This window comes from Ischnura elegans, chromosome 2 (assembly GCF_921293095.1).
Source record: "Ischnura elegans chromosome 2, ioIscEleg1.1, whole genome shotgun sequence".
NCBI lineage: Eukaryota > Metazoa > Arthropoda > Insecta > Odonata > Coenagrionidae > Ischnura > Ischnura elegans.
This window is the reverse complement of record NC_060247.1, coordinates 94,350,172-94,364,813: the sequence shown is the minus strand read 5'-3', so window position 1 is coordinate 94,364,813 and position 14,642 is coordinate 94,350,172. Positions and strand designations below refer to the sequence as shown.

Sequence of the window (14,642 nt, the reverse complement as noted above, 5' to 3'; positions counted from 1 at the left end):
GTATATTATATACTATGCATAGCAAATATTATTCAAAACAATAATTATCATATATTTATGCATAAGAGCATTGTAATCCGTGAAAACATTCGGCGCAACAATTGTCCGATCACAATGTAGTAAAAACGCATGCTATAGGAAATAAATTTTTGAATAGGATTGTTAAAATTTTAACCATTCAAATAGATTTAAATTTGAAGTGGAATGTGAACAATTTTCTTGGTATTTTGGTTGGAAGTCAACTGTATTTTTTTCATTTATTTTCTAGGCATCATATTTATAGTGATTTCAGAAAGCATAATATTTGAAGGAATTTAAATAGAATAGTTGGAAAGGACCCTGCAACTATGGATAAAATAAATTTCTCTATGGCTTCTGTGTGCTAATTTTAAGATTGAAATCCCTCGAGTACGGCAATGAGGAAGATAAAATCGAAAAAGATACTTCTGTTGTCTATTTACGTACTTTTGTTCACGAAAAGCTGTTATTCATGTCAGGATTACCTTAGAATATTAATTGTAGAGGTGAATATATTTATTCTTCTTGAAAACCAAAGACTGAAACTTACTAAGGTAGGGTATTCATGCTCAAACTTGAATACAAGTAAAATAGCAGTGTTTAATTTACTATTATTTTAGATTCTATGAGGTAAATGTATTTAAGTAAAATACTTTTATTTTTGAGAAGCTGGCTAATTCATTATTATACCGAATATGTTTTCATAATATTGAAATACCATTGAAATATTTTCTTGTATTCAACACATAGAAGTAATTTTACAGCTTGAAATTAATATACTGAAATGTATACAAGATCCAAACCTTATTTCAGAATTAAATCATGGTGATAAATATTTTACAGCAGTATTATTCCGCATTAAGTTCTAGTAAATGCATTGGAATGCTTAACTATTCTCGAAAAGAAAACATTCTAGCAGCGTAAAGAGTGACTCAACGTTTTAAGTGAAATGAAGGTAAAAAAAATAGCGTTAAGTAAAGTTTAGAAGATGATAAAATCTCATTTTCAGCGTTTTTTCCTCCCGTACTTTCAACTTCAAAAATATCCATTAGTCAATTAATTCCCTCATCGACGAATATGCTTAGCTCCCATAGAACAAATAACCTCTGTTGTCGGACGGCCTCTCAAAGGAAAAAAAACTGAATCAAAATTCAATTTTGCCCTTCGATCCTTTCATCCTTATGCTAACGATTTTGTGCCTTAATGGCACTTCTCTCCTAAACGACCGCGACATAGCCTCTTTGGTAGCAGGAAAACGGGATATCTTGGAGAGTAAAAACGTTCAGATGTTAATTACTTTCATGTGAGATCGATAAAAAAATCACTCTACCTCTCTTTGATTCTTGAATTCTCGAATATGGAATACCTTTATCGGCTACGGGGAATAATATGGTGTAACTATCGGCAATATGTTCAGTTTTATCATAGGTTAGGTGCAACTGAGTACAAACGTCAGATGAAGTCGAAATGAATTTAAGTAATCTAGTTTCCAAACTACTAAGGGGTGTTGAACCCATAGAGATATATTTTAAAATTTGTTGCTATTGGAGGAAATCAGCATGAAAACATATGCAGAACATGCTATGGAACACTTTATACGACGAAACATGACATTATAGTCAAATAAATGGATATTGCAATTACGAACCTTCTCACGGCAACTATTAAATTACTACATTTGTGGACGAATTTGAGATTCCTAGAGTTTTAATTCCTTCTGGGAATTTGGGAAATGTCATCAGAACCAGGTGCTTCGAAATTTACTGTTGACGGCTCTGCGGTTTGCACGATGAGCACTCTCTTCCTTTTGAGAGCCACTTATCGCCGTCAGTTAATTATATTCCTGAAATTAGCGTTTTGAATCAACACATTAATTACTAAAAATGGAAACTGAGGACTACAGGAGGGATAATTGAATTGTTACGCGAAGAAAAATACCTAACATAATTTTGACGGAAGTATACTTGTAACTATATACGGTATATAATGAGTTAATTACGTTATTTACGCATGAAATAATAATCAATGGACAATGTAAAAGTTGGACGAGAACAACTTTCTCCGCAAAAAATTAAAAACATCATGTCCCAAGCGTAAGCAGAAAAGGCAAAATTAACATTCAAAGAGCAAAAGTTGTAATTAGGAAAATTTAAGTTCACTACCATAACTTTGCAAGTAAGGCAATGGAAGTTAGGGTTTGAGGTTGAAAAGAGTGATAATATTCCTGCGGTGAGTTAAAGTTAATATACCTTGATAACTTTTTCTATTCCACAAAGCTTTACTTGGTACGACTTCGGCGGGTTTTATCACTCTCTTCATTTCCAAGAGGTTATACACGAAGATGTTATGATAGTGTTGAAATAGGTGTAGGTTGAACCAATAAAGTTGTGTGGAATACACATATTTATCAGTATATTATCAACATAAGCAAGTCCATAAAGTTAGCTCCCAAGCAATTGAAGATATACACTTCCTTTATCCTACTCTTATCTCCTTACCCATTTTCGTCCAATTACATGATCGCAGCTCTTTCAGCAGAAAAATGACCTTAGCATAGAATGTTATCACTTTTGAAGTAATATGGTCATTGAGGTATAAACAATCACTTCAAGAAAAAAATACTTATTTTAGCCCCTACAAAATAATGAGTCGAGAGCCTACGCTAACGAGTAAACTACTGATATGCGTGAAAATCTGAACTCAAGGAAATGCATGACTTTCTTACCTAATGTTGAAGGTGTTTGATTGAAATCAGGAATGGCTCTTTCTTGCAGCAGCCCTGGAAAGAGAAATAAGGAATTAAATTTATAAATAATTAAATATTTTCAAACATTGAAAAACCAAAACCCACGAGAAAATATTTTTATTGTTTCACTCCAGTTAGATTATATCAAGGCTGACTAGCAAAAGCTTTAACGCATGGAAAAAAATCATTCTCTAAGAGCTGAGAATTGAAAAATATTGTTAAATTTTTTAAATTAATTATCACCGGGCCTTACAAGTCACAGCATGCACAAGTCACAGCCTTATTATTAATTATCACAGCATGTACAAGTCAATTATCAAAAGTAAAAAATATCTAACTAAAATAAGTTAAATAATGTGTAGATAATATTAAGCGGCGCCTGGAACCCAGCGCAAAAAGGCAGAAAATTATCGCGAGCCAATCAGCAGAAACCTGAAAAACTTTTGGCGCGAAACTGACCGCTATATAAGATGGCAATCTACCGATTCGATCGATGGATTTTTCTTCCTCATAGGAAAATCCACTAGGATTGGTAGAAAATTAATTGCGTATGCTTGGTTTCGCTAACAGTAGGACCCGCCCGCCTTGTGACGGTGCGGGATTCCTCGTCCCCTCCCTTCCTTCCGTATCCCCTCCCAGGAGGCGTCGTCGGGCTCCTATCGCGGCGGCGCCTCCTTCCTTGTTCCTTCCCGTCCTTCCCCTTCTGGGTGCGGAGGAGAAAAGCTAGCGCTTACAGTCCCTGCCCCAGGAGTGTATCCCTGCGAGCCCGCCCTAGGGTTTCGTTTCCATTATATAAGATGGCACAAACTTGCGGATCGTCATGTCTTGAGAACGATGGCAGAGGTAATCATCGAAACTTCGGAAACGTCATTACAAGCAACTCACCCGGTGGAAAACTCGAGAAGATTTCACCAGTGCCATCCGCCGACAAAAGTACAGAATCATATTTGTAGACACCACACCAACCTGATCCCCAAACCCCCTTTCTCTCTCCCAAGGGAAGTCGAGAATTCTGAGATGACTCAAAGGGGGGTCCCCCGTCCGTTCCCTAAGGTCTCTTTCCTACGGAACACGCGCTGGGGGTTGCATGATTGTTTGTACACTTCTAGGGGTTAGATGAAAGATGGAACTTTCTAGTCCCAATCTTGCCCAATAAGAGGAGTAATAACTGTTATTATTATATATCTACGTCTCTGAATGGGGGTTACGGTGTTCTTATTGCATTAATATATGTTTTTATAGTTTAAGTTTTATTATTTCATTGTTTTAATCGAGTTTGTATTTCATATCGGTCGTCTTGCATTGCTGCTGTGTTAAAAATAAATAAACAAGCAATTAAGTTTTAACGACAATAGATTTCACATTGCATCGAGTTCGGTGTTATTATTTAGCTTTTTTATTATGTTTTAAGAACCCCAATAATGATTCTTATTTTTGTGGCCCAGCGTGATCAATACGCGAAAGACGCAGACGACGTCAAGCTTATTCATTAGCAAAAACTAAATCATGTAATAATGTAATTAGGACACTGTAGGGGTGTTGTCATCATAGTCACGACGAATCTCTCTATGTTAGAATAGTCATTGAAGGCTCCGGAAGTGACCGTCACCTCACACGTGAGAAGCGTGATCTAACGCCCACATTGAGCTGGTGCGAACTATCACCAGTGGAACATGGGATGTTGACCGTTTCCAGAGAAATAGAGCCCATTTCCTATGAATAAGAAAATGAGCATCGATTTTTCCCACGATCGCCGCCGAGGCAGTGGCCATCAGCAGAAAGGCGTGCTCGGAGTACATTCCCCGCCCAATGCATTGGCAGTCTGGGCGCGGCGAGCTACGCCTCATCTGCCGCGCTCGTAATCTCCGCTCCATCCCCTCGGAGGCAGCCGCAGCAGCCTTCAACCGAGCACCACGATGGCCTCCTTAAAGGCGATGGCTCTCGGGAAAAGTGCCGAAACATCGAGCTGGAAGGAATTCCAGCACTCACTCTCAAATGGCTAAAAGCGAATGTTACCTCAATCGTTGTTGCTTCACAAGGAACTCGCATTACGCTTCTTAAAGATGTTATTCATCATACAAATGGTTCCACCCGTTCTGTTGGTATTTCCATTTATATCTTGCTAATTTATGTGATGAAATTTTTCCAATTAGCTACGCCCAATGAGAAAATAGTTTTCTCGTGATAAAATGAGAAAACATTTTTATCGTTAATTTACAGACAATTTTTATCTAATTAAAAAATGTATACTTTACTGTTCGTTCCAACTGAATCTATTGTATTACTCTCTTATATGTAAAGTCCACGAGGTACGTTATTCAATTTAAATCTCGTGGTACATTACTCAATGCATATGAAACTCTCCATTTACGACGGAGTCATTAAAATAAATACCTTCCTTGTGTAAATAGTGATAGTGCGATACAAAATAATCGGTATATGCTACCGGAAGGAAGAACTTCCGCAGATAATGCGGCAGTTTATCTACAGCCAAGTCTCGTTACAAGTGCATATTATTGTATCTGAAAGAATTAACATATCGTGACAGAGTAAATTCATTCCATCCCAGCTGCTAGCTCTGCCATTTTTTAGGTAGTCATTTGTCGATTTTGTACAAATTTTTCGCTATATGTTGAAGAGAAAAAATATTAACTCATTGTAGCTACGTAGGGCTCCAGTAACTCTATTAGTGGGTCCCTCGAAAGCATAAAGGCATGCTTCACGAATTTCCCCTTGAGAAACTATTTTTAAGGGTTAATTATTTGCGTCAAAGATCATTATTTTTTCAAGCTGTCAAAATCACTCAAATCATGTAGTTCCTGAGAAGGTAATTAGTAGCCTTAAAAAAACAATATTTAAATAGGGATCCTTAGTAAACACTCGAAGTAGGATTGTGAAAGTATGTCTATCCGGTATTGATGACTTCGCGTTGGAGCGTTAATTAACACATACCGGTAAAAGTACATAACTTCTCATTATTATTGCGATGCCAGGAATATGATAGATACCAGTTGCGGTTTCTCGCAAATATAAACCTTTTGGAGACAATGGAGTAGTAAAAGCATCATTCATTAAAATCATCAAGTGTCCATGATTTTATCATACTCCGAATCACGTTTTTCGTTATCATTTTACGCTAAATAATATCATATAATAATAATTAGAATATTTTCTGTGAACAAAAAAATAAAAAGCTGAGTGTTAGGTCTTTTCCATTCAAAAGGAGCAAGGGTATGTGAGTAGAACAGAGCGAAGTATTCCTTCGGGCAAAGCAGTAAAAATGAAAGATGTATTTTCTAAGCTGAAAAAGAGACTGATAGTCACGCCGTCGTATTCAATCGTACTCACAAAATCACATACTCTTGCATTGATATGACACGTCACTGCTTCCGATTATATTCAAATCTAAAAATTATAAATACAATTCCAAGTTTTGGGAACCGCGTGGGCGAGGCCGTCACCTGAATGACAGAATAATTTCGTGGAAAATCAAAACCGGTGAGCGGTTGAGCTATTCTTGGTGGTCCGAAAAAGCGAGCAACATCTGGTGCCTATCGATCCTGCAGAAATCACCACCACGGAGAGAAGAGAAGAGCCGGAATCAGGGACCTCTGAATGGGCGGGGCACTTTATGGTGTGACCTTCGGAACATTCCGCCGGTTCCGAGCCTTCTTAAAAACCTCAAAACCTCATATCAATCGGACTGCATATTCTGAACCAAGAGGACTGCATAGAGTAGGCCCTATTATATCCCATAGAAGGCAGATTACTTTTGCCACTTCGGTCGCAATTTTAAATTAGTTTTCAAACATGTCTCCGGCGTGGTGATGAGTGTATTGCGATCCACTTTTTCCAAAATTTGGCAGTATAATTAATGTTTGTCATTGCAAAGAATGGCATTAAAATTATGAATTTGATATATCGTATCATTATGTATATAAATTTCGGCTAAATACCTTAATTATCCCTTATTACCCCGTGAAACTCGGATCACTTCCTCCGTCATTGACGCGAGTGGCGAATTTGGCAAGGGCATTTAAAAGGGATGGGTGACAACATATTTAGAGACCAATTTGGGGATCCTCTTTTGTAATATTCGAGTTCTCATCTATCGAACGGGATAATCTGAACCAAGAATTTAACGAAAGAGGATCCTCAAGTCGGCCACTAAATGTGTTGTCATTCACCGCGTATTTAAATGGGTTTACGAAAGTCGCCACATGCGACTGAAAGTAATCTGAGTTTCAGGGAGAAACAAGGTATCTATAATTAGGAAAGTAAACCGAAATATCTACAAGCTGATTTGATCTATCAAATTCATTACTTTTCAATGCTATTCCTTGCATTGACTTATATTAATTAAACTGCAAAATATTGGGAAAAAAGTGGATCGCAATGCACCCATCACCGCGCCGCAGACATTTGTAAAAACATATTAAAATGCGACCGTATTGGCTGCAGAAATAAGTCTTCTATGGGATGGAATTGAACGTCCTCTATTCAGTCCCCTTTTCATGAACAAAAACTACCATACCCACAAAATCCATCGGATTCATCGGATTTGGCCGATTTGGATATGCGCGCCGGCCAATTGTGAAAATACCAATTATTTAGCTCTCGGATACGTAATGGACAATATTCCCATCGTACTGGTGGCATTATGATGACGGAACTCGTCGCATTGCTTGCCCTGTTTAGATTATTATTTTTTACGGCTGTATACTCTCGCTTTGTATTGCAAGCGAGTTATCATGATGAATCTGAATTCACCTTAATGTGCTCATTAACTTCAATGGCAACCCATTGCACCGAATAGTCAATTACAGATTAGGTGTGGAAATAAGGATCGTGATAAGAGTAATGACGTAATCTAATCTCGCCACTTGAATGAAGGAAGGTGAAAGAGAGTTGAAACAATAGGTTTTTACGTTACAAAAATAGTGGAAAAGGAAGTATGAATCTAAATTTTAAGATCTACGAGGCTTTTATGCATTAAAAATAATAATACTAAAAACATTTATACAGCGTCAATATTTTCCTTGCATTTTTAATATTCATAGATGTTTAACATGCAACAATTTTGCTGCTCATATATATATAATATGTTCGAAGATATGTACATGCAAAGATAACTTAATTTTTCATATTTTTTCGGTCTCTGGCTATTACATTTTTAAATATAAGTATTCTTACGATGCTAAAGATTAGATTTAATATAATGATTTATGTCGAGAATTGCGAGGATTATCAAAATCATGAACGTTTAATGAAAGAATTCAAAGAAGGTATGAGATACGTAAAAGATATGAGTCAGAAGTTTTATTGCAGAAAATTACGACAAAAAAATCGGTTCAAATTCAATATTCGTTTTTCACAGTTCAAACTTAAAAAAACTCACTTATTAAATAGTATATATTATTCACACTCCGAGCTTGACAAATATGCCCTGAAGTTATGACTACTTTCTCCTGTGTAATTAAAGTAAAATTTCTCTTTTTTTAAAGTTGGCGGTGGAAAAAACTTCCGCAAATCGAATAAAATCGAGGATTAGAAGAGTCTTAAAATTCAAAATCAGAAATGCATCTCTAATGGTAGCTTATAAGGTGGTGAATATAGTCCCGAAAGGTAAAAAGACTTTGAACCAAGATTTTTAACCCTCTTCCGATGAACTATAAATTTATTTGGAAAGGAAAAGGTATGAGGAAGTTCTGAGCATGTTTAACGATGTGAGGGAAGTTTAGAGGAGGCAGGATGGAGAGGAGGGGTTTGGGTGGGGCCTGTACAAAGCGATAAAGGGATGCCCACAGCCATGTTAAAGGGAAGGATTATAGGTAAGCGGGAAAGGAGGAAGAAATGAATAGGATTCAAGGATTGTCTGAAAGGGAACATTGGTTAAAGCGCAAAAAATAAAGTTTAGAATGGGAAATAGTAGAACCCCAGACGATTAAGAAAATGATTCATGAAAACCTATCCTTGTCGGTAAAATAGATAGCAAAGTTAATAAATTCACTGAACATATTACAACAAACCTAACGTGACAGTTTAGCAAAGGCGATGGGTATTGTTTTAATTCTATACAGCTACGGTGGTAACTTTTGTAATTCCGCTGCGGCCACAGATGTTGCAAAAAGACATAATCTTTTGACAGTCATTTTGGTGTGAGATTCGATGTTTTACCAGCAAATATACTCGAGGAGGGCTATTCGGACTTCCAGCCGGGTGGTCTCTTGGGGTGCCTTGGATTGGCAGAATGTAGAGAGACCACTCGGCTGGAAGCTCGAATAGCCTTCTTTTAATCGCTTTGGTGAGTTATATCACATTTTTGTGCGGGAAATTAGAAAATTCATTCTTACCCCGAATCAAAATTCTTCTCGCAAGCATAATTAGGCGCGAAATACCGGCCACCACCCAAAACTGTTGAGCCATCCCATGTTCGATTTCTAGCGCCATTTTCTTTGCCTGCTAATACAGAGGTCGCGGTTTCGAATCCCGTCGTGGGCGGTTTTTCGCCATTCAGAACTTGGAAGTACCCACGATCAGATAGATAATTCCATGGTTTACGGGTTTACATCACGTTGTGTCTTGCATGATGATAATTTCGCCGGCAGGCCCGTCAGCATCTTCAGGTGAGAAGTAATACTGGCAGGATTTCCGGTGAATTTGTCGTCATTAGTTGTGAAAGAACGCGGTGGAAACTCGGAAAGCATGAGAGCACCTTGTAAGTACCCGCAGCCGAATACCACCCGCGTTAAATGTAAGAGAGTACTGAGTAATTCAAAATCCCATACGAAAAAAAATACAAAGACAAAATGAAAATGTAAACATGGTCAGCGCTTGGCAGCATCTTATGTGAATAATGGAGTGGGATCATTGGGAAAGAAAAAAAATAACTTCCGAAGATGAAGAAAAAAGCCCAAGGTTTCATTCCAAGCATGCAAGCTTTCCTTTTTTTCTCATCCCGTACTTCTTTAACGTAATGCCAGCCGTTGGTCACGGCAGTTGAGAAACTCGCCCAGAGAGAACACCCGAGGATGAGGAGCATCCTTAAAACAGGACAGAAATCTATCCCTTCCCTTTTGTGGGGTCGCTTTTTATTCTACGCAAATCCAGCTCATATGGAAGGGAAGAAAAGTCCATCTCGCCAATGTGACCGTAGTCCTCCTTGCCGCGAACGTGCTTCCGACTAACCGGGCCCCCCGAGTCCGGCCCTCAAAGTGGTCCACTCCTCTCACAACCCCTTCCACCAACATGGCGCCCGCCCGCACCCTCCGGCGCCACGCTGGCTCTCAGCCATCCCCCACTCCTCCCCCACCCACCCTCTCTCTCTCTCTTCATTTCTTTCGTCCTTCTTCCGTGCTGCTTTTTTTATTCTCTCTCGGTCACCCTCCTGCTTCACTTCGAGGGAGAGAGAGAGAGAGAAGACAAGCCGGGTCGAATACGTGACAGAATGTGGTTTGAAGAAGGGAGTCTTGCGACCGACCTTGCTTCGACACTGTCGTCCCGAGTGATGGCCCACTCGAGGGGGCCGTGGAGGTATAAGGAGGATGGGGGGGGGGGCAAAGAAGACGGGGGACAGGGGGGGGGGATGCAAGAGTATTGCGCTGTGCCCCGGTGGTGAGAGCACACTCCGACCGCCCACCCTTCTGGTAGAATCCTCTTTTCAATAAAGAGCGATACAGACAGCCTGGCGCATGCACACAGTTGCATTTTCGCTTGAGGATTCTGGACGTCAATTTTGTTGAAGAAGAACTTCGGCTTAAATTGCGAGAAGTCATTCACAAGATGAAATTCAGCAAATGCAATGTAGATGTATGATATTTGCTGATGTTTTTCGGGGAAGTAAGTATATGTAGATTCTACATATACATACTACTCCCAAGCCATCTAAAAAGGCGTGTGGCAGGAGGTGTTACAACACCAGCTTTTTGATACAATAAGGAAGTGCTCGCACAAAATTATGACTATAATTTATTAAATTACATATGATTCGAAGGAAAAACGAATAATCATTGAAAACTATGGTTGAAATATTACTAATATAAAAATATACATATCTAAACTTTCAGAAGAGCTATACATGCTGTAAAGGCTCCGTGATTATAAATAGTTAAGTTGCAATGCACATAAATTTTATGTATGTTCCCCTGGCAAGAGTATTGCGCTGTGCCCCGTTGGGGAGATACACCTTCGACCGCCCACCCTTCTGGTAAAATCCTCTTTTCAATAAGGAGTAATACAGACAGTCTAGCGCATACACACAGTTGCATTTTCGCTTGAGGATTGTGGACGTCAATTTTGTTGAAGAAGAACTTCCGCTAAGACTGCGAGAAGTCATTTACAAGGTAAAATTCAGCAAATATAATACAGCTACATATACATACTACCCCGCAAGCCGTCTGAAAAGGCGTGTGACTGGGGGTGTTAGGAAACCAGCCGTTTTATATAAAAAACAAATGCTGAAACAAAAGATCTGCTGTTCAATTTTATCTATTAAAGTCCTTTGTATTTATTTTAGTCCTTTGTGACTCGGGGGAATGAAGAATTTCCATTAAACATTATGGTAGAAAATTTGCTAGTACATAATTCTTCCTATATAAGCATTCCACAAGAGGGTCAGGTAGTATGAAGGGACCGCGAAAGTAAGTAGTCAAGTGCAATCTACCTAAAATTTAGGCAAGAGCATTGCGCTGTGCCCTGGTGGGGATAGCACACACTATCCACCCACGCTTCTTGCAGACTCCCCTTTTCAATTAAGAGCGAATAGACTGCGTTTTCTAGACACCGTTACAGAAACTTTTGCATTTTAGCTTGTGGATTATATACGTCAATTTTCTTGAAGGTTAGCTTCGGCTAAGATTGCGAGAAGTCATTCGCACGATAAAATTCAGCGTATAAAGTGTTGAAAACTAGGGTTGATAATTTACTAATAAATAAAACTCTTCCTATCTTAACATTACAAAAGAGTGGTACTTTAGGTATATTATTCCTTGTGTAGGCTTTCGACGTGTGGCAAAGATCACTTCCCTGACCTGAAGAAGCCATTTGCAATTCCGGCGAAACAGTGGTCTTCATAGTTGGACACACGCGGTGAAAATCCCGTAAACCATACCGCTGAATATACTTTATATTGTATATATTTCTTAAATTTCAAAAATGATCCGATCTATGATTCCGTGGTCTCAAATTGTCCGAATTGGTGAAAAAAATATATAAAAATATTCCAGGTTAGCGTGACGTTGAATATCCGTGCCTTCCAGCCGCCCACCCTTTTTACAAACTCCTCTTTTCAATAAAGAGTGACGCAGATGGTGTGGCACATGCACACAGCTGCATTTACGTTTGAGGATTCTTTCCGGACGTCAATTTCGTTGAAGCAGAGCTTCGGCCGAGATTGTGAAAAGTCATTTGCATGATAGAATTCTGCATGTAGTGTATTAAAGACTAGAGTTGGAAAAAAATATATCTAAAGATATAAATATATAAACTATTCTTCTAAACAAACCATAACCAGGGTGGCGCATACTATTAAGGCACCGCTAAAATAATTATGCAGTTAAGTGCAATGCAATGCACCAAATATTTTGGGAAATTCAGTCGCTCAAACAGACTGATGGACAAATAATTCCCAATTCAGCAACAAAGAGCGATACTAACAGCTTGGCACACGCACGCAGTTTCATCTTTGCTTTATGCTTCAGGACGTCGATTTTGTTGAAAGAGAGCTTCAACTCGGATTGCGAGAAGTCATTTGCACGATAGAATTCATCAAATATCAAACATCAACATACTAGCCCGCAAGCCGTCTAAAAAGGCGTGTGGCAGGGGGTATTAGGATCCCACGCGTTTGATACAAAAAGCAAATGCACAAACAAAATTAGGACAAGCACTTATTAAAGTCCTTTAAGGTTCGGTGAAAAACGAATTCCCTCTGAAAACTATGGCTGAAAAAAATGTTACTGTAAAAATATTCCTATCTAAATATTATCCAAGGGAAGTACATGCCATTAAGGCACCGCGAAAATACGTAAAGCGCAATGCACCTAAAATTTAGGGATGGTCCCAGGCAAGAATATTGCGCTATGCCCTAGTGGAGAGAGCACACTCCGTCCGCCCAATCGTAAAAAGTTAATGGCGCAGTAAAATTCAGCATATGACCCATTGAAAGCCATAGACTTAATAATTACTAATACAAACTTATCTTGAGGAATCCAACAAATAAAATTATTTAATCTGATTTAACAGACAAATGATGCCACTCTTCGATTCTTTTCACGAAAAGCACTCGTGTTGTTATTTAAATTGTCGAATCTAAACCTATCATTTTACATAGAATTTGTAGAAAAATATCTCTTTGCCACTCAAAGCATAGTGAAACCTTTCCGCCATGTAAAAACTACTTTATTTGATTATTATCATTGGGTATTATTTATCACCTGGGGATACTTACGGAACCGCATTCATTCCTGATGATCTTTGTCCAATGGACTTGTTGTAGATGGAGAGCTATTTAATTTAAAACTTGAGTTGAATCGGTTACTAAGTAAAAATAATCTTCAAAAAACATTTCTAAACAATTAACACTGCCAAAGCTTGAGCTCTAATTGTTATCTAATTTCTTATTTGGATAATATAGGACTTTTTTTTAAAGAATAATAGTTTCCAATTGCATTTTTGCGAGATATACCCAAATATCATGTATGAGGTAATATTTGATCGATTCGCATTTAGCCAAGATGAAATGACTCCGAATTCTAGTGATCTACGCCTATCTTGACTTTGCAGTGGCATTCAAGATAGCTGCGCGCTGATTGGTTCCTTACAATGGTAGCCTTGCTTCACTGTTTGTGTAGATGTTTATATCGAGTGATTATTGTATTTTTATTAGCTTAAACATCATAATTGATGAGGAAGATATGGGATTTGAACTTATCCTCTCAATTTAAGTACCTTATCCCCTCAAAACCTCGGCATCATATTAGCAAAGTATTTGAACGTCCTCAACTGGAGAATACTCTGAAGCTTCGATAAGTACCTTAATCATATTAGTGCAGAGGCGAAATCATTCATAACGGCAATTTATTGTTAGAGACGCGGCAAATCTCTGTCAGGTTGCCCATTATGTGCAGTAGATGGAAAACTGATTGTTTCCTATTTCCTCTAAACTTTTCTCACATAACCGATTTGGTCCTTTACATGCCATAATAACATTAGATTCTCTGTTTAATAGAGCACTTATGCTGCTTTGGAGTCGCAAAATTTGCTTACTATCCTAATAGCCTAAAAGAATCTGGCTTATATCTTGTTTCTAAAGTTTAGCATTGAACCTGCATACAGTTTATAGGTCCATAAGCTAGCCAGCAGATATCATGAAATTGAAACAAAAATATCTGTAGTGCAGTGCACGTGTAATGTTACAATAATAATAGTAGACCTAAGATACCAAAAAGCAAACATTACTTCAAATAATGATAATAATACCACCTATAAAAAGAAAACAGGTAATATCAAGGAAGAAGAATTTATAGGCCGTTATCTGATTCAAAGGAAATTGGTATCGAGTGCACATTCAAGCAAGGGTCTGAACCACTTCTTCATACAGATATACCATTGATAGAGTCAAAAATGCCAAGTTCATTCTTAACTACAGTATAAAAATAAAATTTACGGCGCAGTTTATTCTAAGCCGATACGAGAAACGCCATCTCCGAGACCGTATTCGGAACATGTTCACAGGATTTACTCCTTTGCTACTGCCATATTCCATCCGCGCCACGTGCAGCGTACCAAATATTACGGGTGACCTAGATCGCATGCGGGTGATACTGAATGTCTTCGTCCTTTGACCCATATCTCTAGTTGATTGCATCTCTTTTTCGAC

General features: G+C 38.3%; 1 protein-coding gene across 1 annotated transcript in view; it reads right to left on the bottom strand.

Moving 5' to 3' along the window:
• Nucleotides 1-14,642, bottom strand: part of LOC124153213 — a 478,788-nt gene that overhangs the window by 293,279 nt on the left and 170,867 nt on the right. The window contains exon 3 of the mRNA XM_046526313.1: nt 2,744-2,797. Within this exon, the coding sequence (XP_046382269.1) occupies nt 2,744-2,797 (54 nt within the window). The remainder of the gene's footprint in view (nt 1-2,743; nt 2,798-14,642) is intronic.